Source organism: Oryza sativa, chromosome 3 (genome assembly GCF_034140825.1).
Source record: "Oryza sativa Japonica Group chromosome 3, ASM3414082v1".
Classification (NCBI taxonomy): Eukaryota; Viridiplantae; Streptophyta; class Magnoliopsida; order Poales; family Poaceae; genus Oryza; species Oryza sativa.
Window position 1 is genome coordinate 31861005 of NC_089037.1, and position 24595 is coordinate 31885599.

At 44.6% G+C, this 24595-nt stretch overlaps 2 protein-coding genes and 2 long non-coding RNA genes across 5 annotated transcripts; 3 read left to right on the plus strand and 1 right to left on the minus strand.

The window, feature by feature from the left end:
- The first annotated feature begins 2931 nt into the window (after positions 1–2931).
- LOC4334131 (large ribosomal subunit protein uL6c) lies at positions 2932–6343 on the plus strand. Its single transcript, XM_015772395.3, has 3 exons — positions 2932–3010; positions 4430–4738; positions 5878–6343. Exons 1-3 carry the CDS (start codon positions 2976–2978, stop codon positions 6212–6214), a joined length of 681 nt encoding a protein of 226 aa, XP_015627881.1. The 5' UTR covers positions 2932–2975; the 3' UTR covers positions 6215–6343.
- A 1271-nt stretch (positions 6344–7614) lies between these two features.
- LOC112938231 (uncharacterized) lies at positions 7615–10528 on the plus strand. The gene is made up of 3 exons (XR_003241285.2): positions 7615–7748; positions 7836–7910; positions 10417–10528. It is a non-coding gene; the product is annotated as an uncharacterized lncRNA (long non-coding RNA).
- Positions 10529–11764: 1236 nt separating this feature from the next.
- On the plus strand, positions 11765–13519 carry LOC4334132 (protein PYRICULARIA ORYZAE RESISTANCE 21). Of its 2 annotated transcripts, XM_015772396.3 has the most exons (4): positions 11765–11953; positions 12038–12091; positions 12403–12487; positions 12606–13519. In XM_015772396.3, the coding sequence occupies exons 2-4, from the start codon at positions 12056–12058 to the stop codon at positions 13226–13228; spliced, it is 744 nt and encodes a 247-aa protein (XP_015627882.1). In that variant the 5' UTR covers positions 11765–11953; positions 12038–12055; the 3' UTR covers positions 13229–13519. The 2 variants fall into 2 exon arrangements, with proteins under 2 accessions (XP_015627882.1, XP_015627883.1); XM_015772397.3 differs by lacking the exon at positions 12038–12091.
- A 2801-nt stretch (positions 13520–16320) lies between these two features.
- On the minus strand, positions 16321–18623 carry LOC4334133 (uncharacterized). Its single transcript, XR_010740114.1, has 4 exons — positions 18538–18623; positions 18251–18453; positions 17542–18163; positions 16321–16498 (listed from the first exon to the last, which is right to left on the minus strand). It is a non-coding gene; the product is annotated as an uncharacterized lncRNA (long non-coding RNA).
- Between the last annotated feature and the right edge of the window lie 5972 nt (positions 18624–24595).

The following is a 24595-nucleotide window of genomic DNA, read 5'->3' on the forward strand; positions in this document are numbered from 1 at the left end:
GGAAATCATGAGGCTAATTTTTTAGCGCGCATATGCTGCACTTTTGCTTCATCGAGTGCTCCTCTGTGGACAGTGGACACATCACACATGAACTGTGGAGGGTAGACGTAGCAGTGGACCAACGAGAAAAGGCGTTGGCAGAGACAAAAAACTCTCGATGGACGCATGAACAGGAACGTGCAGCAAAGCAAGAGAGAATCTAGGCCTCTGGGGGGTCTGGGGCCTTTTGCGCCACGTACGTGTTGGGCCGGGGTGGGTGGTGCTGGCTCATCGTATCGTATCCTGTAGCACGCAGGAGAGGAGAGAGTGACAGCGAGCATTGACCCCCGGCGAGTCGCGCGCGCTTTTCTGCCTTTTCCGCCGTGCTGCCCCCCCCCCCCCCCCCCCCCCCCCCCCCCCGCGTCGCTTTTGCATCGCAGCGCAGGTCCCCCTCTGCTGCTGTTGCATCGCTCGTGTTCCGTGGACTAGTCAAAATCTGGCCCAACCAGCCAGTCATCCATCCATGATCCATCCGTCGCACGCACGCGCGGTTGGCTCCCCTCCCCACTATTTTTTCTCGAACATTTTTCTCCTCCGCGGCGAGGCGCGGGAGCCAGCCAAAAACGTACATTGGCTGGCATTCGCTCGCGTCGCCGTCGTCGCATCCCCGACCGGGGCACCACCTGCCCACCGCCCGTTGCAGGTGCAGCCGGCCTCTCCGATTCGCTGCGGAGATGAGTGGATGGTGCCTGGTGTCGCCGTGTGCCGGGTTGCCGAGCCAACGACCGCGCAAGCGCCGAGTTTTACTGACACGGCCCCGGTCACGGGTGTGACCAACTTACTGTACGTTCAACCTCGCTGCCGTAGAAGACAGGCACGAGAGTCTAGTAGGCTATATATACCAAATATGGAATGGACTGTAACTACTACGTGGAAGGAAATGTGTACGTGGAGGCGTGGAGCTACCAATGTTTTCTCTGCATCATGCGCTACCGTGTCTGTGCTAGTCTGTGGCCCATCATGCATGTAGTGGGGCGTCGTGACGGCATCGATTGCACATTGTATAGCACCAATGCGTCAACGCGTGACGGATCTCATACATAATCTTTGACCCTTTTTAGATCCTACTCTAAAATTTTTCACCCTGTCATATCGAACGTTTGGACAGATATATAAAGTGTTAAATATAGACTTAAAAAAAAACTAATTGCACAGATTGCGACTAATTTGTGAGACAAATCTTTTAAACCTAATTGCTCCATGATTTGATAATGTGGTGCTACAGTAAACATTTGCTAATGACGGATTAATTAGGTTTAATAAATTTGTCTCACGGTTTACTAGTGGATTCTGTAATTAGTTTTTTTAATTAGTGTCTGAACCCCATACGACAGCCTATATAATACCCCATGCGACACGCTAAAACTTTGCACCCTGGATTTAAACACCCCCTTTTATTGAGATCAGGTACAGCTATACTTGCAACTGCACAAAATTTTTACCATCCGTTTAGATGATCAACGGTTCAGATCAAATACTACAGTAATAACATGAACAGTATCTTGATGCTTTGGGAAAGGGAGGTGGCATATACAGTCACCCCATCGACATCGACGGATGTAGCCGTTGCCGTCGCCAAGCAGTGGTCTCATCTAGTGACGGATCCAGAAAGAAATAGCAGTGGGGTCTAAGCAAACTAAATAGAGTTATAGTACTCTTCCCATCTACATATGGTAAAAAATTTTAGTAGAGTCTTCACGAGGGCTCTCATAGTCTTCACCGTTAGTAGTGAGGGCTCGAGACCCCGCCGCCCCTACGCTGTATCCACCCCCTGTTCTCATCCTCGAACGACCTCCTCGGCGAGTTCAAGCGCATGTAGTTCTTCCTTAGGACTGCCGGTGTCAGGTGATCAGGTCCGCTACTGTCTCAAGGCCCACCGATGCTGGATCCATAGCTCATGAGGCATGCTGCCTCCATGTTCCGCTGCTTCCATAACCTGCCTCTGTTGGATCCGCAGTTCGGGCGGTTGATGGAGTGAGAGGAGGGGGAGATGCAAATTTATTTTGTTACTTAGCTAATTGATCACACGATGATATTTTTCACAAGTAGTAACCACCTCTTTTAATACTAATTTTCGCAAATGATTTCCCTTAGGATATCGTTTGTGAACAATCATTTTTTACAGATGGTTTAGTGACCCACCTGTAATATGAAATAGGGGTGTCAACAAAATAGTGTTTTTAAGGTGTTAGAGGTGAGACTAACGACAATAGTAAAAACGGAAGAAAAATGCTTGCTTAGAACTCGCACTCTCTGCAACAATTCATAGAACGACGTTGATTGTTATTAGTGGTAAAATATAAAATTTCTCAAATTTGCTATATATTTGTCAACAAATTTTTCACCAAAAATTTGACAGATGTAATTACAGTACAATCGTAGTGTAATTACACTGTAATTATAATGTAACATGTATGTAACTTTCAAAAATCTCTCCATAACAAATTCTTTCACATATGTGTGTGATGTGATTTTTTTCTTCCTCACTAGAACAAATTTTTTAATAGATCTAACGATTCAAAATTACGTGAAACTTATATACAAATTACACTGTAGTTACATGCAAGTTACAGTGTAATTACATACAAGTTACAGTGTAATTACATACAAGTTACAGTGTAATTACACTATAATTGTACTATAATTATATCTGTCAAATTTTTAGAAGAAAATTTGTCAACAAATGTATAGGTGGTTCCAAAATTTCTGTTTAAAAATACAAAATTTTGTCAGGGCCCAGAGAAATGCACAGTTTGTACGCGGGCTTTTTTTGTAGGCCCGGCCATCGTCGACGCCTTGACGGATCCAGCCCGTTCCTTATTGGGCTTCGTCTAGCTTCCTCGGTGGACAGGATAACGCAAGATAAGAAAACGGCACAGGCACAAGCGAGCCAGCGATCGAGCGGGGGCGGCTCCTCCTGCGACGGCGAGGCGTCCATGGCGTCCCTCTCCCTTTCCCTCCACCACCCGTGGTATGTTTCCTCCTCCTCCTCCTCCTCCTCCTCCTCCTCCTGTTGATACCCGGCCATCTGGAAAGCACAGTCCTTGCAGCTTGCATTTTCCCTTTCCCGTGGACTGAATTGCTAGGGCTGCATTGTTCATAAGGATGGAATTGCTTTTGTGGCGGCAGCGATTTGGTTGGGTTTCTGCATTCTTGTGGTTCCAAGAAGTTAGTCTTTATAGCCTCTCCCAAGAAAAGGGCAGGTGGTAATGGTACCCAGCATTCTTGATTCTGTGCAGAAAGGTTAGTAATTTGCTAGGCACATAACTCAGGGGACTTGCTCATTTTGCAACCGGGATTGTTCTGTCGATGAAGGGATCATTTTTTTTTTTTTTTGTGTGTGTGTGTGGGTGTGTGTGGTGCCCTATCTTACAGGAATGCTAAGTTCCAGGGAAGCATGGATAGTTGTCCAATCAGTTAGCACAATACACCAATACCTTGAATGCAGTGCTACCATATTTTACAGAGATATTAGAGAAGAGATCCTGATTTGGAGGGAAGCCAGCATCTTTAGAGAAGTCGGCTGAGTGCCTGCCATAAGGCGGTTTCTTTTTCTAAGTTGTTCTCCCCTCATGTCAAAAAAAAAAAGTTGTTCTCCCCTCCCCTCTGCTCTTGGGTCTCGGCCCAGCCTCAACAGTTTAATGTCGATCTTGTAAAATTTGTAACACCATCTCTCATCCTAATAAAATTGGGACGGCCTATTCCTTTGGCCACCTCGGCAAAAAAAAAAAAGGAAAAGAAGAAGCTACCGTATTTGATAATTTACTTCCAATAGGTTGCTAATGTGTTTATTATTTCATATCTGGAACCTTATAAATTCACATAACATGATGGTAATAATGAATCATGAAGTTGATCTTGTTAATTATGATTGCCTTTGTGAACAAAATAATGGCCATGATAAAAATATCGATACCTCTTTTTTTTTATGGGGAACCATACCTCTAAATTGTGTGAAAAATCAGATCTAAAGATCTAACTTGGCAACAGTTTTGAGTGAATTAGTACATTGATCCATCATGACATGTTATCCTAATTTCAGGCAGAATTTTATATGCCTTTGTAAAAACTTAGTTTTTCTGATGATTTTACCTTGTTATTACTAAGAGTAAAGCGGCTCCGAACTACATGGTTGATATGTTGCCTGAAATGTTCAAGGTGAGCATGGCATGTTATAATCCAAGTTTACTATTATGCAGTTTCGCCGGCTGGCCTTTGTAAACTGTTTTGTGTTGGTTATGCTATTCTTTTCATATTTTTTTCGCTTACTGTATAAAACTAAATTAATGCATTTTTAATGTAATGGTTTTTTCCTTTGGGTATTATATGGGAGTTTTTTTTACCAATGTTATATGAGAGTTTTGATGGATTTTTCTTTGATATGAATCAGCAATTCAAGAACAGGCTTCCTTGGAAAGAGACAAGGGATTTGTCTTCATGTTATCCCTGCTGGCAGAGTTGGTTTTGTCAGAAAAACAATTGAGTGCAAGGAATCTAGAATTGGAAAGAAACCGATAGAAGTTCCATCAAATGTTACTCTTACATTAGAGGAGCAATTTATAAAAGCTAAGGGTCCATTGGGAGAGTTATCACTAAACTATCCAGGTGAAGTAAAAGTGGTGAAAGAAGAATCTGGTAAGCTGAGAGTCTCCAAAACAGTGGAAACCAAAAGGGCAAACCAGATGCATGGACTTTTCAGGTAAGATAAGTATTTTCTATTTCGTTTGTCTCTGGTTCACTTATCATTATATGTCAGTGTTTCACTATTTTATTGTTTGTTTTCCATAAGATTCCCTGGTATTACGAAATTTATTTACTGACTTAATCCCCCACTTTCCGTCATAAGTCACTTATATACTTGTTGCTTCTCTTTTGCGAACGCTATTACTCTGTAAGTACTACTCCTTGCAGTCACGAGGAATGGTAATTTTATAATCATGCCATCATTGCCTTAAAATAGCTTGTACCACAACATACTATTTGCAATGTGGGCATAGAAAGACACAGCCCTATACTCCTAGTAACCTATACTAGAATGAAGATTCTAGATAACAATATCCAACTTCCTGAAATCTTTTTCTCTAGCCACTTTCTTTTTAACAATCAATATTGGCGATAACCTTGCTTTGTTCAGGAGATCAGGAAGACAGGAACTAAGCATTACACTTTCAAGTTACATGGAACATAATAATCTACCTCGAGGGGAGTAAACCTTAAAAACAATTCTAGTAGTGCATCTGACAAAATCTGAAAAGTTTCATCAGTATGACGGTATATTTATTCTTGTATTTCTCGGTGTTCTATATCCATACCAAGGAAATATGGCATATGTTGTGCTATTGCTCCTTTCGTGGATTCAAGAAACAAGATCTGTAAATCTGTTCTTGAATTCCAAACATCATCCAGAGTTACTGACAAATTCCTCCATTTATTTAAAAAATAAAAAATAGCAAGATATCATATGTACTAAATTGGGACAAGCACCCACCTTGATTTCAAGGAGCACTCAGTAGTCAGTACAGGTGATGCAGGATCAAGGATTCATGAAAGGTGTGATGCGCCACCAAATATTTTCTGTTCACTGTTGACAAGCTTACTCAGTTACTCTCAAAACCTCCAGGCCTGTGTGCCAACTGCCAACCCTATTCCAATTCCTCTCACTAGCATGAATGCATGATAGAATCTAGTTTGTCTTTTCCTTATGCTGAAGAACCTTCTACAGAAGAATGTTTTGCTTTTGCTTACTAATCATAGCGTGGTCAGCTGAATGATCTTGTCAAGCCTTCATCTTTACTATTTATCCCTCTAAAAACAAAGGGTTGCAACTATTCAATGCAGGACCCTGACGGACAACATCATCGTAGGGGTATCAAAAGGGTTTGACAAGAAGCTTCAGTTAGTTGGGGTCGGGTACCGTGCAGCTGTAGAAGGCAAAGATCTCGTGATGAATTTGGGATTCTCGCATCCTGTTCGGATGGCTGTTCCTGAAGGCCTGAAGGTTAAGGTGGAAGAGAACACCAGGATCATCGTGAGTGGCTACGACAAGAGTGAGATTGGCCAGTTTGCTGCCTCCATAAAGAAGTGGAGGCCACCTGAGCCGTACAAGGGGAAGGGAATCCGATACGCCGATGAGGTTGTCAGAAGAAAGGAGGGTAAAGCTGGGAAAAAGAAGTAGAAAAGCTCTTCTGCTTCATCATCGTTTCGTTCGGCTGGTATTATATATACTTCCTTTTGGTTTTGATTTTTCCCCATGTGTAAGTGTAATCCATCTTTTACGAACAAAGAGAACAAGCTTTTTGAATCATGTAATCTCTCACGGCTTGTCGAGATATAGGACTCAAAATAGTGGAGTCACACTGTAGAGTCACTACTGTTTCCATCAGCCCATGTTTTGCCCTTGCAGAGTCACACCGAAATACTACTGAATTAAACTAAGGCTGGTTGATTAACCTTCACGTTGTTGCTGCACTGGAGTCCAAAGGAACCAGACTTTCAGAAACCCAAGTTTGACAAAACAGTGGTAAACAACCTGGAAGTCTGTAAGCAGTCGCCACGCCATTTAAGGGCCCTGAGAAAATCCGACGCGGCCGCGCATCAGCCATCACGTGGTCCGCCTCTGATATTCCCGGTTCCAATACCGCGACGCGCGAGCGCACGCAAAGCTGACGCGCAACGCAACGCAACGAAAGCGATCTCGCCGGACACGGCCGCGGCGCACTACGCCCCGAACCGAACCGAGCAGCTGACCGGTGATCGAAGCGCTAGCACCGTAGCACGCGTGTGCACACCACCAGCGCACCAAAAAACCTCCATAAAAACACGCCCTTTTGCCGCTATCTACTGCTCGTAGCACCTGCTTTTTTGCGTGGGCCGGCCGGACTCGTCGATCTCGTCTTCATCATCGCGCGCTGAACAGAAGAATCAGCGGCGGCGCATGCACGCCAATCGAGGCAGCGATGATCGTCCAAACCTCTGACCTACACAAAGTCACAAACCAGGCTGGACTGGACTACTGCAGTGCTCTACGATCAGGTACAATACCATTCTATAATACCATTCTCTTGATTTATCTACTTAAACTTATTTTAAGTAGATAAATCAAGAGAGAGAAAAGCAACGGGCTACAGATTTATAGCTAGCTGTAGCACGGACTCCAAGACGCAGTGTATCTATGACAGGTGGGATTATGTATTAATAGTGTAGTATGTAACTATTGTATTAATGAACTATTAGATTAGCTATAAATGAATTGGAGTTAGTAGTTGGCTATACTATTGAACTTGCTCTAAGTCAGTTATACTAACTTATAAACACATTTTAAAAAGATAAAAGAAGAGAGAGAAAAGCGGCGTGCTATAGATTTGTAGCCAGCTGCAACACGGACTCTAAAACGCAATGTATATATGATACGTGGGACCAGATATTAAAAGTGTAGTATATATTTATATGTAACTATTGTATAAATTGGCTATTAAGTAACTATAGATGATTTGAACCTAGCAGCTGACTGTACTATTAAACTTGCCCTACTAGCTGCGGTGTGTGTGGCACTTTTGATCTTCTCTGTGCTCTCAGCCTCGCTCGATCGCCACTTAAGTCGATATAAAAATTGGACGCCTACTCCAGAATTGAGTAGTGCAACAACCGCCAGCTACTTGGAAAATTCTCCCTTTCGTGTCATCATGTTCCCCTTCTCTCGCAATCGGCAGGTGATCTACCTGAAATCCTGATCAGCATCAATTAATTCGATCTGCTAATTAAGTAGTATCACTGATTCCCTTCTTTGTGTTGAGTAGGTGCCATTTCTCAAAGTGGAAGGCGGTGTTGACCTACTTGGCTGCATCTAGAATCTACCACATATTCAACCCAGTGTAAGTATACTTTATAATTAGTAATATATTTGCAATCAGCTTATTTGCACGATGTTAGTTAGTTGCCTGAGGCTGTTTGCTACGCAAGTCGGAGCTAATACTAGCTGCATTTCTTTATAAGCTAGTGAGCCCTTTTTTTCTTCACATCACATGCGCAGGAACACGAATGAAGAAAAGCATTATACAACCAAACAGAGCAGTCCTAACTCACCAACTAACCCAAAAGAAAGGAATATATTGTTAACTTCTCGTTCGAATAAAAACAAGCTACTTTTTGTGAAGCCAGCAAGCAATCTGGTTGCATCGTAGCTCAGGCACGGCACGTCGGCAGCCAACATATCATGCCGATTCCTTTGCTCCTAATCTCACTTAAACAGAAGCATGCACCGGCCACTTTCGGCGTCGCGAAAGCCGGTCGGTCGATGAGATCTCCGCCCAAATCCACGTGTCAGTGCACACGGAGACGCGTATATATACATTGGCACGTTGATCGAGCATCTAAGCTTAACTGAAAATTTTGGAATCTTACTGTAAACGCAATGGCTTGCATCTTTTGATTCAGTCACTTTGCTGTAGCGGTAACCAAGCAGTAGTAGGAGAGAGAGGAGGTAGCGATTACGACGGCCACCGACACCGGCCGCCATCCTCCCTTCCTTTCGCACGCCTCGTGGAGATGCCCGGTCTGCCTCGCGCGATCGAATGACCGATCCATCCATCGGCCACCGATCGATGAATGGTAGGTTCCACGAGGCGACAACGACCGCGCGGCCGGGTTGGCGAAAAAAAAGGCGAACCAGTAACGCGACCGCGCGAGATGGGAGCGGCAATCGCAGCACTGTTCGGGCGGGACAGGATTAGGTCACGCCCGGTTGGGAGCTCGAGAATTTTCTCATCTCTACTCGATCGGTCGCCAGCTATCATGCAACAGGCCAATCGATCGCAAAAGCGCGCGCCGTGGCTATCGCCTGTATATCGCGAGGTGGGGTGGTGGATTGGCCGCGGGCAACGCAAGTAGCGCGAGCGACACGGTGGCGGGGCTCGGCGCGTTGCGGCAACGTACGGGGGCTCGGTTGTTGCGAGCGCGCGCGCGCGCGGACACCGCCGTTTTCTGCGCAACCACCGGGCACGGTGGCTGGCTGGGCGGCCGTGGGGATGGGATGGATAGCCCCGATGAGTACGTCGTCCGATGAGAATGCCATGTGCGCCGTGCCGGGCGGTGGGGATGGGCTCCCGGTTGTTGGCGGTGTTTTGGCTTTGGCTCATGGCTCCGTTGCGCCGCCAGTTCACAACTTCGGATCCATCCCGTCCCGTCCGTACGTGGCCCCCCGCGTCGGATTCATTCCGCCCGTCGTCTGGCCGTCGGATCAAAGACGGATGGCTCGACGTTTTTCGCTGTAGTTTTTGCTTTGTTGTCTTATTTTATCTGTGTTTTTTGCGGGTCCTTTCGGTTTCGGATAGGAAAGGGCGAGCGGAAAGTGAGAAAAGAAGGGGGTGAAAGGCGTAGGATCCCTTTCTCCGAACGGGACGCTTCTATGGGGCTTGTGACGTGCTACGGTATTCCATTTCCCATAGTTTGTTTTTGTCCTGGTTTTGGACGCACGAGTCTTACACCACGGCATTTGTTATTGGGAAGACGACCAATGGAACTGTGAGTTGAATGGTAGCCATGGACCATGGTTCTCAATAACAACATGTGAAAAAGAGATAAAATGGCTCATGATTCTTGAACCATTGAACCTTACGCATTGCCCAGATAAATGTACGCTTTCAAACTCAACCAATTTAGAGCATCACCAACAAATTATGTATAATTTTCTCCTAAAAAATTGTTTTTGGTTTTCTAAACTGAAAATAAGAAGTGAAAAAATTCTTCCGTCTAACAGATAGCCTAAATTCAATCCTCAAAACTTAAAAGTGGGCCCTTCTATTAAACTACCAAGAGAAAATTCTGTTTTTTTTTCTTTCACGCGCAGAAAGATCGCTATCTCCCACGCGCGGGAATGAAGGAGAGAGGCGGGATTGCATGATTGGGAGCGACTTTCGCGCCCGCATATAAACGGAGCGAGCAACCGGGGGAAGAGAACTCCAAAACTCGAGTAGGAGGGTAGGGGATCTGTTGGAACTGATTTAGACTAAAATCCCTCAATTAGTTTTAGGAATCATATAGGTAGCCTGTTGGTGATGCTCTTAGTGCTTGGGTCGCCTGTGCGGCATGTATACCAACATGCATATACGTGCCAAAACGCTTCTTTTCTTTATGTCATCATCTGTTTTATCTCTGTCAACTTAAGTTATTGGTAAATTGGCTAATGCATTGTACTACACAACATTGAAAATTTTAGAAACATCACTTGTAAAGCTGTACTGCTAATCAATTATTTAATGTTAGTTGTGCCTATCAAAAGGCCATGGAACCAATTATTAGGGTTTTCTGTGCGTATCAAAAAGGTCACATGATGTTCTTCGTTAGCACTGTGAGAGTAATTGCATGCACACTACTGTGTAGATGACGTGTTCGAACATTGGACTCTCGTCAACCGCAAGCTGATCCCATTATTCTCATTGGCCGCATGGATCGGCAGCTGCAGCTGGGACCCATCCACAGGTACAAGCCACATTATGGCTGTGTTTAGATTCATAGTTTGGATCCAAACTTCAGTCCTTTTCCATCACATCAACCTGTCATACACAGATAACTTTTCAGTCATATCATCTCTAATTTCAATCAAAATTAAAACTTTACGCTGAAACACAACCTATAACTAGGATATATACGTACTGCACGAGAGAACGTGCTGGTGCACGAGACTTGCGGCTTGTGGGCGCACGGCATGCATGGTCCAGGTTTCCAACCGCAGCCTGCCTGCTTCGCCCATCCGTGCAACGACCCCCCAACTCTGAAAGGCTGCTCCGAAATCTCTGAACTATGATTAGCAGATTAGGTTTGACATTATAATCACCTCATTAATTACTGCCAGGTGTTTACTGTCATTCTCCCTACTTGACCCATTTTTTGTCCCCGGGTCGACGTCACAAAAAAAGGCTGAGCATGATTACGCACCGCTAGTTTCACTTTCATCGGTTGGGTGAGTGACTCATCCAGCCGTGTGTATGTACAAAGTGAGATGAGAACACCAAACTCACCGTCACGTCAGGTGAGTACGCGCACTAGATGAAAACTGTCTAGAAAATTATCGAACAACTGAACATCTTTTCTGGGTAAATGATACTCCCTCCGTCATAAAATAAGTGCAGTTTTACACTATTCATGTTCAACGTTTCACCGTTCGTCTTATTTAAAAATTTTGTTATGATTAGTATTTTCATTGCTATTAGATGATAAAACATGAATAGTATTTTATGCATGACTAAATATTTTTAAATTTTTCACAATTTTTTCAAATAAAACGGATAATTAAATATTGGGCACGGATATCCACGGCTGCACTTATTTTGAGACGGAGGTAGTATAATTCTTATTTCTTTTCTAAAAATACCTCAACGTTTTAAATATGACGTTAAATAGTTAGATTGATAGATAAAATCATAGAAATTATTTTCGAAGGGATATTACCGTTTTGACCCTTTTTATCCCGGTGCATCGTGTGCAGCAAACTTTTTTTTTCTTGGTGGAGCTGGCACTGTAGCTGTAGGCCACTGGTGATCATCCTGGGGAAGAACGCCAGGTAACAACAGCCGTGACGCGACGGGCGCGCGACCTGTTCCCTTTCGGGTGCGGACGTGTGGTTGATTGTGTGTGCGAGCCGAATGCTGCCTACTGCCGCCGCTTTTTTTTTTTCTTCTTTCCTTTCTTCTCCCTTTAAATCTTCTAGGTACTTCTTCCTGACTTCCTCCTCCCTTTCTTCTCTCGCCGCCGAGAGACACGAAAAAGATGGTGGGTGTATAGCTACATATTCACGCCACACCGCATCGTCATCTACACATCTCCACCTCCCGCGGCATCACCACTCACTCCACCGCCGCGCGCTTGTTCGCAGCTCTTCCTCCTCCTCGCATTGCAGGCGGCTGCCGACTGAATCAAGGTGAGTGGTGTGTGTTGTGTGCCTTCCTCTCTGTAACTCTGTTCATCAGTCGGAGTTAAAAGACTTAATGAGTTTATGTGGTAGGATTGGGTATTAATTTTGATGGTGCTAGCTGGCGTTCTTGATGATTGCAGGAAGGTGACTGTCCTTCCAAGGATTAATTTCAGCTTTTGATTTTTTGGAGTGTGTTTCACTCTTCGAACTAGTCCTTTGCTTTTTCTTCCTTCGTGTGCTTAGTTCCTCTCTTCTTTTTGTATCTAGTTTGGTACTGGTAGTCGATTATGTAGTCATAAATCAGTTGCAATCAGATCAATACTTTGGTCTCAATTCTTCTCCGTCTTTAGTCTTCTGTAGTAGAGGTTTAGTTTCTCAACCCTGCTCTGCTTTTGAAGAAAAAGAATATTCAGGTAGGATTCTGAGTTCTGATCAGTGGGAGCTTTGCGTTGCAGATGAAGCGGACCATCATCGTCAAAGTGGACTTGGAATGCGAGCGCTGCTATGCCAAGATCGACAGGGTGCTCACCAGGATCAGAGGTAGGTGCTCTCGTCGCACGGTTTGCAGTTTCTAGGATCAAATGGTGTTTCTGGCAGCTTTTGAGCTGGGTTAATCGTGACAACAAAGATGAATCTTTGAGAGTTCTTGCGTGCGCAGACAAGGGTGAGTTCGTCATCGACGACATCGAGTTCGACGTGAAGCACAACAAGGTGATCGTGTCGGGGCCCTTCGACCCGGACAAGCTCGCAGACAAGCTCTGCTGCAAGGCGTGCAAGATCATCAAGGAGATCGAGATCGTCGACCTCCCGCCGCCGCCTCCGCCGCCGGCGCCGGAGCCGGAGCCGGAGCCACCCAAGAAAGAAGAGCCCCAGCCACCGCCTCCTAAGGAGGAGGAGAAGCCCGAGCCGCCGCCGGCGGTGATTATCGTGGAGCCACCGGCGCCGGCGCCCGAGCCGGAGCCCGAGCCGCCGAAGAAAGAGCCGCCGCCGCCGCCGCCTCCCAAGCAGGAGCCATGCCCGCCGCCGCCCAAGGTCGTCGAGGTCCCTTACCCCTGGCCCTACCCCTACCCGTTCCCGTCGTGGCCGTCCGACTGCTGCTGCCACCATGGCCACGGCGGCTGCCACTGCTGCTCCTGCGGGAAGGCGCCGGAGCCGGCGCCGGCGCCGGCGCCTCCGCCGCCGCAGTACATCCCCTGCTACCCGCCGCAGCAGCCCTACCCTTGCGGCGGCTACAGGATCGTCTGCGAGGAGGACCCCTCCTACGCCTGCGCCATCATGTGACCTAATGATCATCGTTATCTTCTCCTTAATTACCTTCTCCGATCTCTCCTCCTGTATAATTAAGCACGCACCGTACAGACACGCACATATATACTACACATCCTACACGTACTCCTCTTTATCTACTCTTATACACTCCCTCTGTAACTGTTGATTTCCTTACGTCCCATTTAGAGGTGAAAAATAAGTAAGTATATATCGTCATTAATAAACAGTCCCAAGTAAATTCATGTACAAGCATTTGAATGCATTTTAGAGAGAAAAAAAAAAGGAGGAAGAGAGAGCTGTTCAGTCTGGGCCTTTGATGGAATGATCGTTTCGTCTGCACCACGACTGCTTTGCTTTGCTTTGCTTTATTTACGTTGCACTCGGGGACATCTCACTGTCGCCACCAGCTTTGCTTTGCTCCCTTGCCTCCATTTGTCACCGTGTGGTGATGGAAAATCACAGATTAGATAATGCAACAGCTCGCTTTTTCGCACACGTCGTAGTCCATCCCGCCCCAGCCGTGTAGCCAGATCGGTGCGAAAAGACGCGGCCGATAGCTGCTGGTACGCACGAATCACCCGCGCCCCGCGAGACCGCGAGACGGCAACGCGCGCCGAGGCGATCTGGACGAGACGACGGCGAGGCGAGACGGGCGACGTGGTGGCGTCGCGGTCGCGTGCGCCTCGGCACGGCTCGATCGGTGAGGTGAGCACGAGACCGCGAGATCCCGCGGCTTGGGGCGCGCACGCACGTCGGCGTCCGATGCGGACGTGCCACCGGCAGCGGTGCGCCACCACCGCTTTGTCGCTGCAGCTAGCGTCGCGTGGGCCTTGCCGCATCGGCTGCGTTCCGTTTCGGGTTCACGTGCGTGCCGGTGTTTCGGCTCATGGGCCTTTATTTTTTCCGGAGTTTGGCAACGCTGCGGAACTGGAGTTTTGTCCTTTTGGTGTTGCGTTGCATTGTGTGGACCGCGGGAGAATTGGTGGTATTACCATGTGGGGTTTGTTTTGATAGTAGTATTTGGGGTATGTATGCATGGATATCTTTGTTGGAATGCAGCATGGGAACTACTGAAACTGCCCCTGAACTGACAGAACATACCCAGGTTCCATCGAAGATTTGTTACTCATCAGTGGCAGGTGATCATCCCTGGAGCCAATCAAACGCAGCCTCTTTGGTTAGATGGCCCTTGTGGCCTTGTAGGCCTAGGACTAACAACTTGAGAAACAAAAAAGAATCTATAATCAGATGAGCATAAAGGTAGGCAGCCACCACACAGACCAGACAGCCTCCTCTGTGTTTACTGTTTCTGAACATTTGTGATATCTGGATTGCAGTGTTCTAGACTCGTTATCCCCTTATCCTTACCATAACAACAGTTTTGAGTTTAGGACTCCCCAGCCAACGGGTACCCACGAGGCGGCCGTTCAGACGTCCTATCAGGTGGCCAGGGTGCTTACGTGTGGAGCACCGCTGCTTTGCTTGACACTGTCCCATTAGCAAATCTTTCGTCCTTTAGCCGACTGATCTGTACGCATCCAACCGCAGCCTCCCACCTATCATGATTCCTGACCTGTATGTATCCATAATCCATTGGACATACGTGCGTGATTGCACTTGCATAGTTTGCATCTTGCAGTGCCTCGTGTTTTCAGTGTTTGATTAGCACACGATTTTTATTAGGAGAGCCTACGTAAAACTTGAAAAAAAAAAGCCCATTTTGATTTCAGTTATTTTTTGACGGTTAGAAGAACATTTAGATTCGTGTGTAAACATTAAACCATCTCCCTCTTTCTTCTTCTCCACCGTAACTTGCTCGAGCAGACCAAGTTCGCCAGCACACCATCCTTCCCGCACCACCCCCACGCGCCGCTTCTCAACCTCGCTAATGCCGGCGAGACCCACTAACCGTTAGAGATGCAAGTGGATAGTCCCACTACCCGCATACAAACCTGTTTGTTAGTTTATTTTTCATATGATAGTATAAAATTTAGAAGAAAAAATAAACTAGAAGTGAAATAAACATGCTAAAAAAACCCGCTCGCCCGTCCCACTTGCATTCCTACTGACCGTCCCTCTGCTCTCTTCTCCCTCCTCACCTAAGACACGCCCTTCATTACTCACAGTCATCATTTTAAGCTCAGGAAAAACCCTTCATTTTTCCCAGCCCAACCCCTCCTTTACCATGACTGTAACCTTGAACCCTAATTAGTTGGGCCCGTCCTAGCCGCACTAGAGCTGGAGGAGAGGGATGCCGTCACAAATCTCAAAGTGATTTTGACGGTCCAAAATTTGATGAAAATCTTACTTAAATTTATATCGAATGAAGGTTAACAATTCTGATTTGTATTATAATATACCTTGCATTGAAACAAGCCCATACATTATAAAGCAATACCTTTTTAATCAACTACTGTCTTTTTAGTTTTACTCTAGCGTATTTTCTCTCTCTTTTTTTTTTCAGAGCATTGTGGTTTTTTTTCAATGTGCAACCACTAATTTTGGTTTCCTGTGATTTTCTCCTTTTTCTCTCACTACTTTACTTCGACATACGATGCACGCGAGGGGAGCGGTGGAAAGGAGGATGACTTCTCTTTTAAGGTACTCCCTCGGTCCTTCCATCCCAAATTGATCATCCCTAGATTATTTTTGAGGTTTTCCTAAATTGATCATTATCTAAGTGTTATCTATTCGTTTATTCGCGTAAAAGTATTTGTGCAAAGTTAATGTCATCGTTGCATGTTTGTTCTTTTATCTGTGCAGGAGTAAATGGCACTAGGACTTTAGGCGCGCTTCGCAGCGCCCTAATGTTCGTTAAGAGCTATGTAGCTTAGGAGCATTTACAAAAACATTGAATAGTACTCAAATCAGAGCAAATAATAGGACTATGCGAGAACTGCTGAGACCAGTATTATGGACAACGAAAATCACATTACAACGGGCAAGTAGGCTTTGCAAAGTTCTACTGGGATTATTTAAAGCATGTCATCATATCTGTAATTGTATATAACTTCACTGTCATTCAAATATTGAAAAAAATTATATCAAATCATCATTTTTTTTTAATATCCCATTTAGACTTAGATCAAGTACACAGATAGCCATAAGCACAATCGATAGATTCTATAATCACTTTAAATTACATATTGTCGGTAAGAAATGTTACAACTTTAACAATGGATTTATCTTAGTAAACATGTTCTTAATGTATTCATTCTAACAGAAACCGCTATACAACTCGAACCCTGCCATCACGTGAGGATCAAAAATAGAGCTTGAATTCTGCAAGATAAAATCACCTAATAAGTTAGTCCAAAATCCATGTTAACTTATCCTACTTAAAAGAGCAAGCAACAAAATATATATATATATATATATATATATATATATATATATATAAGTCTATATACAAATGGACCTAATCATTCGGTTTTGTAAAAAAGAGCTAATTAAGTACCATTATGTGGCAATGATATATTATATGTTGCAGACCATGCACCTAAAAGCATAGATATCAAGAAACATCTGCTTATGTTAATGAAGCAGAAATTCATTTGTAGGACAGCTCCCCCCTAAAATAGTCTCTGATTAACTAAATGTTTTTTATGAGGCAACAGAAAAGCTAGTTGGTTAGATAAGACACTCTTTAGAAAAGTCATATGCCCAAGTAATACATTACTGAAATCATTTCTGATGAACAATAATGTTTTGGATAACTAATCACATTACTCCAATACACATGGGAGTTCTACAAAGTATGTGGCATGGGTTCTCAGTCTTTATAGTTAATACCAAAATCTGAAACGTCACTTCCAAAATGCACATTATAGATAAGGCTACAGTAGTAGATGACTAATAAGACTGCAACTCTACAATGCTTGAAGAACATAAGTCCAGAAAAAAAATCGTACACCATTTACCAAAATGGACATGTACAAAGCGAAGAACAAGCAACACATAAAAAATCTGACAGTCCTGTTATATGGTAAGTTGCTAACAATGCCCTATAAAAAAAAGCACGCAACCCAATTATATGTATAGAACATGTTTACCTCCAAAGCAAATAATAGTTTCAGATTTGTTGTTACTTGCCGATACCAATATTACATTTATGAAGCAAACTTGATTTGTCAACAAATTAAGGAGTGCTCATGTATGTAAAGAAACAAAGAATTTGGGAATGGAAGGTTATAGTAGAAATGAGCATTCAGACATGTGGGATCTGATATGGAACCTTCGGTGGGTACAAATTAACTGACAAAGCGAACTTCATCACACAATCATGTGCAAAATCAAAACAATATAGTGACATTTGTCAAACTTACCTGAGTTTCTAGCTTTGTCAGATTCTTGGAGATTTTTCATTTCAAAGAAGCATCATGTAAACTCACAAAATAACTGTGTAATAAGTAAAAGAGTAAACAACAATTAATTCACTTTCCACTGATTCATCCCACTACTGCACTGAAACGCAGAATCCTTCAGCAAAGCAGTACTTGTGTATGAAATCCCTTGTAATTGCAATATGGATGCAAAACTGCATCTTTAGATGCTAGCAATCTGACATGGTGGCAAACAATTAGTACCAGGTGCTGACCAGAGCAAGTCGCTGAGAAGAATGAAGAGGCTGTACTCTCATGGAAAAAGCAGCACTGCAGGCGCAGACAGAGAATGGGAGGAAGATCATGAGTGGATCGAGCATAAAGGAGGTGATTATTTGGCCATTGCAACAACACATCTTCTTCCCCAGTAGCAAAATTGTGCCATATCGACCTCAAGCCCTCAAGGTGCCTGGGATTACCATCAACGCTGGAGGTAGAACATCGAACGCAATTCAAATTGCAGAGCCGCACGCCACCAACTTGAACCAAAGTCGAGGTCAGGCTCCATCCCACCGGATCGAGTGGTTGCGCTGTCTCTGGTCTCCACTCAGTCCCTCACCTTCTCCTGATGCATCATCACCCAGAGAAGAAGATAGATGAGTCAACGGTAGCGTGAGAATGCAAGGGGAGGAAGGGAGCCCAAGAGTCGTACGTAAGGGAGAGCTAGGAGGGAGAGAGGCGGCGGCGGCGGCTATGCCGACCTCGAGCGCAACGCACTGGATTGAGAACTTCATGTTGAGCTTGAGTGCACCTACCCAAAATCAGGCGATGGGCCAACAGATCGATCCCCACACAGCCACACCATCGATCTCTATCACAGTGCCCCCAAAGCTAGCTCCGCATGGTCCACTCCCCCTGCTAGAAGAGAAGGGCCTGGGTCAGCAGATTGATCCCCATGCCATCGCTGGGAACAGATGAGAAGGGGAAGGCGGGGCCGACGATGGCGTGAGGATGCAAGCGAAGGGAGGGAGGGAGCGCCAGGAGATGGGCAGGATAGGGGAGAGCTCGAGGGGCAAGTCGTCGTCGCCGGCGAGGAGAAGCGGGGGAGGGAAGAAAAAGCGGCGGCGGCGCAAGGACAAGGGAAAGGAAGAGAAGGGATTGGGGAACAGTAGTGGCTAGGGTTTCGGGGGATTGGGTGTTCTTTTTTTTTTTCAGAAAACTCCCTTATTTTCTCTTTTTCAGAGCGCTGTCCTATACTTGAAATGTTGTCTCTTTCACGTAAGATATATCTTGAGGGCCTTTACATAATAATACATAAGACAACGAACTTACATTGAGGAACTTAAGAAAGATTATCAAGGTAAGGGAGGGTTTTTTTTTGCAAACTTACCAGCTCCAGCGCTCTCTGGTCGCGAGATGCTGATCGGACGGCGCTGCGGACGAGTAAGGAGAGCGCCCGAGGGCCTTTACATAAGAATACATAAGACAACGAACTTACATTGAGGGACTTAAGAAAGATTATTAAGGTAAGGGAGGGTTTTTTTTTTTTTGCAAACTTACCAGCTCCAGCGCTCTCTGGTCGCGAGATGCTGATCGGACGACGCTGCGGACGAGTAAGGAGAGCGCCCGAAAAACACCAGCCTTCCAACGCGCGGGGGACGTGGATAGACGCGCGTGCGTCCACGCCGTCCAAAATTCTCTGGTGCGAGCAGATCGCCCCAATCTTTAACTACCCCGATTGCTGCATGCCTCGTATGTATTCAATTGCATATTTGCATGCCCATTTGCATGTATAATACAACACCTTAAATCGATAAGGTGTATTTTCAGAAGTAATGATGTTTTCTAGTCTTGATGTTGATGTTGTTCGTAAATATATGATCAAATTGAGATGGAGGGAGTAGTAGAGACGGGGTTCATAATTCCGACGAAAACTGGTTGAATTCCACGAAATTTCGAGGTTTCAACGAGGCTCGAAAATAGAACCCGTATGATATTTCGACGAGTTTCATCCAAATTCAAATTTGAATTGATAAAAAAGGAAAATAAATAAATAAAATATTATAAATAGTATGATACTCATAGAATCTATTGGGATATAAATTTTCAAAAAAAATAATGTATTTCGTGTATTTACTAAAATTTACAGTAGGAAAGAAAAGAATAACAAATTAAAAAAAGGAAAACACTTTCAGTTTACCTCTTTTCAAGTTACCGATTGACATTTCGATGATTTCGCTCGGAATTTTGTTAAGGCCGACCAGTTTTTCACGAACTTATTGGTAAACTCAGGGAATTTATATTCAAATTTTAGTTTATAACCCCACAAAAAAAATTAGTTTATAAAATTTGTTCGGAATCTATCGGCTTTCCACTTGATTTTATGAAAACCGTTATTCCGATAGAGCCTGAAACGGAAGGCCATCTCGGAATCGTAAACCCTGAGTAGAGATAGTTGAGACGAGCGTGTGATTCTCTAGGCCTAATTTGAGGAAGCCCACGAGGATTTCAGACCTCTCCGGGAAGCCCAAGAAGAAAAACTCAAATGGAACGATGGGCTGGGAGCCTGGGACCATGTTGAACTGGTGTTTCTTCGTGTTTTTTTGCACGCGGAGAAAAGAAAGATGAGTCTCCAGTTAACTGAACTTCCTTCTATGGATCATCGGCATCTCAAATTGTTTTTTCTTGAAACAAGACTTCCTCAATTTTTGGTACGTGAGTAATCGGGATGAACGAATGCACAGAAATCTTTTCATTTGCGTTGCAGCTGGGAAATTCCTTGCTGAGAAAGTTCGGCTCGTCTAGGGAATAATGAATTCCAGCCGGTAACCGGATCACCCAAGCCAAGCGGAAAAGTACACCAGAGGTCCATGAACTTGTCACCGAGATACGAAAACGTCCTTGAACCGTAATACCAGACACCCGAGGTCCCCTAACTTTACAAAACCGGACACCGGAGGTCCCTCGGCGGTTTTCAACCCGGTTTTGTCCGACGTGGCGGCTGAGTCAGTTGGGACCCACGTGGGCCCCATATGTCAGCCGGCCACGTCAGCCTCTCTCTTCCCCCTTTCTCTTTCTCTGTTTCTCTTTCCTTCCTCTCGCTCTCTGCTTGCACTCGTAGGGACGATGCCGCGGAAGCGGCCGGGAGGGAGCAGCGGGGCACGCCGTCGATGCGGCGGCGAAGGAGGAGGAGGACACTGGCGGTGAAGGGCGGTGGCCAGCCCGGAGCTCGGCGGGGCGAGGCAGGAGAGGCGGCCCTATCCATGACAGGGAGCATGGCGGCGGCGGCGGCCCCATCCCTACCCGGAGGCGCCACCGACGACGAGGCCGAGCGCCGCCACTCCCTATCCGCGGCGGCGGCCCGTGGGAGGAGGACATGGCGGCGCGGTGATGCGGGAACAGGAGGCGGCATCTCCCCTGCCAGCCGAGCGCCACCACTCCCCATCCGCTTTCCCCCTGCCGGCCGCCGCGCGCCTCCTACTCTCCCCCGGCCGCCGCTGTTCTTCTCCCCAGCTTGCTCCCGCCTCGCCGCTGCTCTTCTGGTGATCGCCGCCTTCCAATTCCTCCACCGCCGCCGCCATCTACGCTCACTTCCTCGCGCGCCTCCCCGCTGTCGCCGATCCCGATGCCTTCTCCTTCTCGCGCGCCTTCCACGAGCTCGCCGCCGCCACCGCCAACTTCTCCTCCTCCTACCGCCTCGCCGCCGCCGCCGCGGCGAGTTCTTCCTTGTCGTTCCGCTGCTCCCTCCGCGGCCACCCCGCCGCGGTCTTCCGCCGCCCGCTCCGCCGCGACCAGGCGCACAACACCGCCCGCCTCGACGTCCTCGGCCATTGCCACCACGAGCTCATCCTCGACGCGTCGCCGCCGCCTTTGATTTGGGTTTCCGCCGATTTGACTCACGGCGGCCTTAGCCCAGAGCGAAGAGGGCGGGCGGGGGAGGCCGCCGCCTTGCTTCCCGCCGCTGCCGCCTTGCTCCCCCGCTAACAGAGACAAGAGTGAGAGAGAGAGGAGGAGGAAGAGAGAGAAGAGGGGGGAGAGGGATGAGGCTGACGTGGCCGGATGACATGTGGGGCCCACGTGGGTCCCACGCTGACTCAGCCGCCACGTCGGACAAAACCGAGTTGAAAACCGCCGAGGGACCTTAGGTGTCCGGTTTTGTAAAGTTAGGGGACCTCGGGTGTGTAGTGTTACGGTTCAAGGACGTTTTTTTATCTCGGTGACAAGTTCAGGGACCTCCGGTGTACTTTTTCCAAGCCAAGCATCCAAGCTTGGACCTGTGTGCAGTTGGATGCAGGACACTAGTATCACCGTGTTTAGTTTTAAAGTTTTTTTTCAAATTTCCAACTTTTCCATCGCATCAAAACTTTTCTACACATAAACTTCCAACTTTTCCGTCATATCGTTTTAATTTCAACTAAACTTTTAATTTTAGTGTGCACTAAACGCTTTTATGTAGGATGTGTCTGTCCGTGTAAATAGAAAATCGCCTCGGAGTGGGTGTTTCTCCCACTCTCTCATTGCCATGTGGTGCAGTTCCATTCGTGGAGTAAATTTTAATTGTGCCGTACGAGCAGTTTCGTTGGAACACCCAACGGAGCACTGTACGACCATACCGATTGCAGTCTTGCTAGGTGTACAATTGGAGTAACGATATATCGTGCGTGGTGCCGTGGTGACTGGTGAGCAGTGAGCCGGGTGATTATTCGTCGGGATCGATGGTAATTTTTCTCATGGTTTTCTACAGTAGCTCGTGCCTCGTGGTGTCGTGGGTTTGTGGTCTCGCACATGAAAGCAGCATGCCGGGCTCAGGGCTAACGGGGACATATATTTATGCCTTTTGCATATTACAATTTTGCTTTGCCAAAAGGGAGAAAGGCATATTCGATGAAAAAGAAAAGGTTTTGAAAGTATACATGTGTGTCTCTGTTGCTTTATCATTTACAACCCTATCGATTAATGAAACAATGTATACGTGCGTACCTTGCTAGGCACGTTCGACCATGAAACAATGTACTGGCTCTAGCTATTCACATCATTAAGATATTGCTCAAATTTTCCCTGTACACGAAGGGCATAGGCAAGAAGAACAATAGGGAGCCATCGTTTCGCTTATTCGTGAAATAAGCGAAATGACATATTTATAAATGAAAAGTAATCTGTGAATAAAACTTTTATATATGTGTTCTTAGCGATCTAAAAGTAAAGGCTGAAAAAATAAACTTTGCTGAAAAACCTCAAAATCAGCTCCAAATTTAAGGTTGAAAATTCAAATTTTGGCTGATAAATATAAGCATAAGCGAAAAAAGAGACCGATATATCATGTAATACCATTCATCTCTACCTCTTTTTTCTAGTATATCTTGTGGTCGAGACATCTCTTATTTGTCTCTCTTCTCCCTTTTCGTATATCCACATAAGCAAAATAATGGGTATTCCCTTTGTTGTAAAATATAAGGACCATATTTCTAAAAATTATTGTAAATTTTAACTAATAACTAAAGTAACAATACTATATATGTTGAGTATCATGAATATGATATCATTAATTAGGGTTCCTTTGAAACGCAGTATTCTCAATATACTTAAAAAAATACAGAATTGAAGTATTCTAGTACCTTAAGTCTTGTGGATTGAAAAAAAAACAGAGAAAATTCTCACGAATTATTGTTTAGATGGAGCATAGAAAAATGTACAGTAACTAGAAGATAGATGGACACAAATGATCTTTTCCAATAGGTTGAAGTTCACGTTAGAATTCCTTCAAAATCTCTACGTCTCGAGCCAATCTAAAGGAATTTCATAGGATACTTTCCTTTTATCCAAATGACCACGTATGAAAGTTTTTTATAGAATTGATTTTTTTTTTCTTCTAAAATTCCTCAAGGAATATTTTGTTCCAAAGGAGCCAATAGTATTTGAAATTGCATTCATATGATGTTCAATTTTATACTCCACCTGTTTCGAAATATAAGGTGTATTTCTTGTTTTCTGCAAAGTCAAAATTTATTTTTTTGACTAATAATTAAACTAAAAATATGAATGTTAGTCTCATGCATGTAGTATCACTTGATTTATATTTTAAAATATATTCATACAACGTTAGTTTTTTAGTTGCTGATAACATATTATAAAAATAGTATTGGTCACAGTATAATGTTGGAGACCGTATAGAAACATAATACGCCTCATATTGTCAGACACATGGAGTAACTGTTAATACTATTACGAAAGAAATTAAAAGTGAAAGTTTTATGTTGGAGACCATGAAAACTTGTATGGTATTTTGAAGAAAAGGAGTATATATAAGGCTTTGACTTGTCTAGATGCATATGTCAAGGTACAAGCTATCAACATCGAAGGGTGCACTACAACTCCATATATGTTTTGTCGCATAAGTCAACAAAGGAAAGGATAGTGAAATATCTTTCACACAGCAAATATTTTCTTCACTTTAAAATATAGTATTACACTGATGACTTCTGATATTATTTCCATCCCAGTTTGATCACTACCTAAGAAAAAGGCACTAAAACCAAGGTCACTAAAACATTTATCATAGTAAAATTAATCCTCATCGATTAATGTGGTATGTCGGTTCGTGCGAATCATGTCCAACAAAAATTAATTCATACTTTAAATGTTGCATAGATTAAACCAATAAAAATTAGTCTTGGTTAGTTGCACGTATACAGTTATATACATGCAGGGCACTCCACGGTGCACATGTACTATTTGCACAAAGAAACAAAGAGAAGCTTTGTTAAATGATGATTATTTTGAAAAAAACTTAAAAATCTTGGATGATGATCAAATTGGGATAGAGAGATTATATCGTTTGACTATGTTTTGATTAAAAGTTTAGTGTAAAATGTAAAGTTGTAAGTCATGCTTAAAATATATTTAGTGATAAAAATAAGACACACATGCTTACATAGTTTTAGTTTTCTCTAAGTAAGACTAACGATACAAATATCATATCTAAAAGTTAATATAGTCCATATATTTTAAAGGGGAAGATGATAGTTTATGTTTGTTAGAATTTAAAAAAAAAGTATTC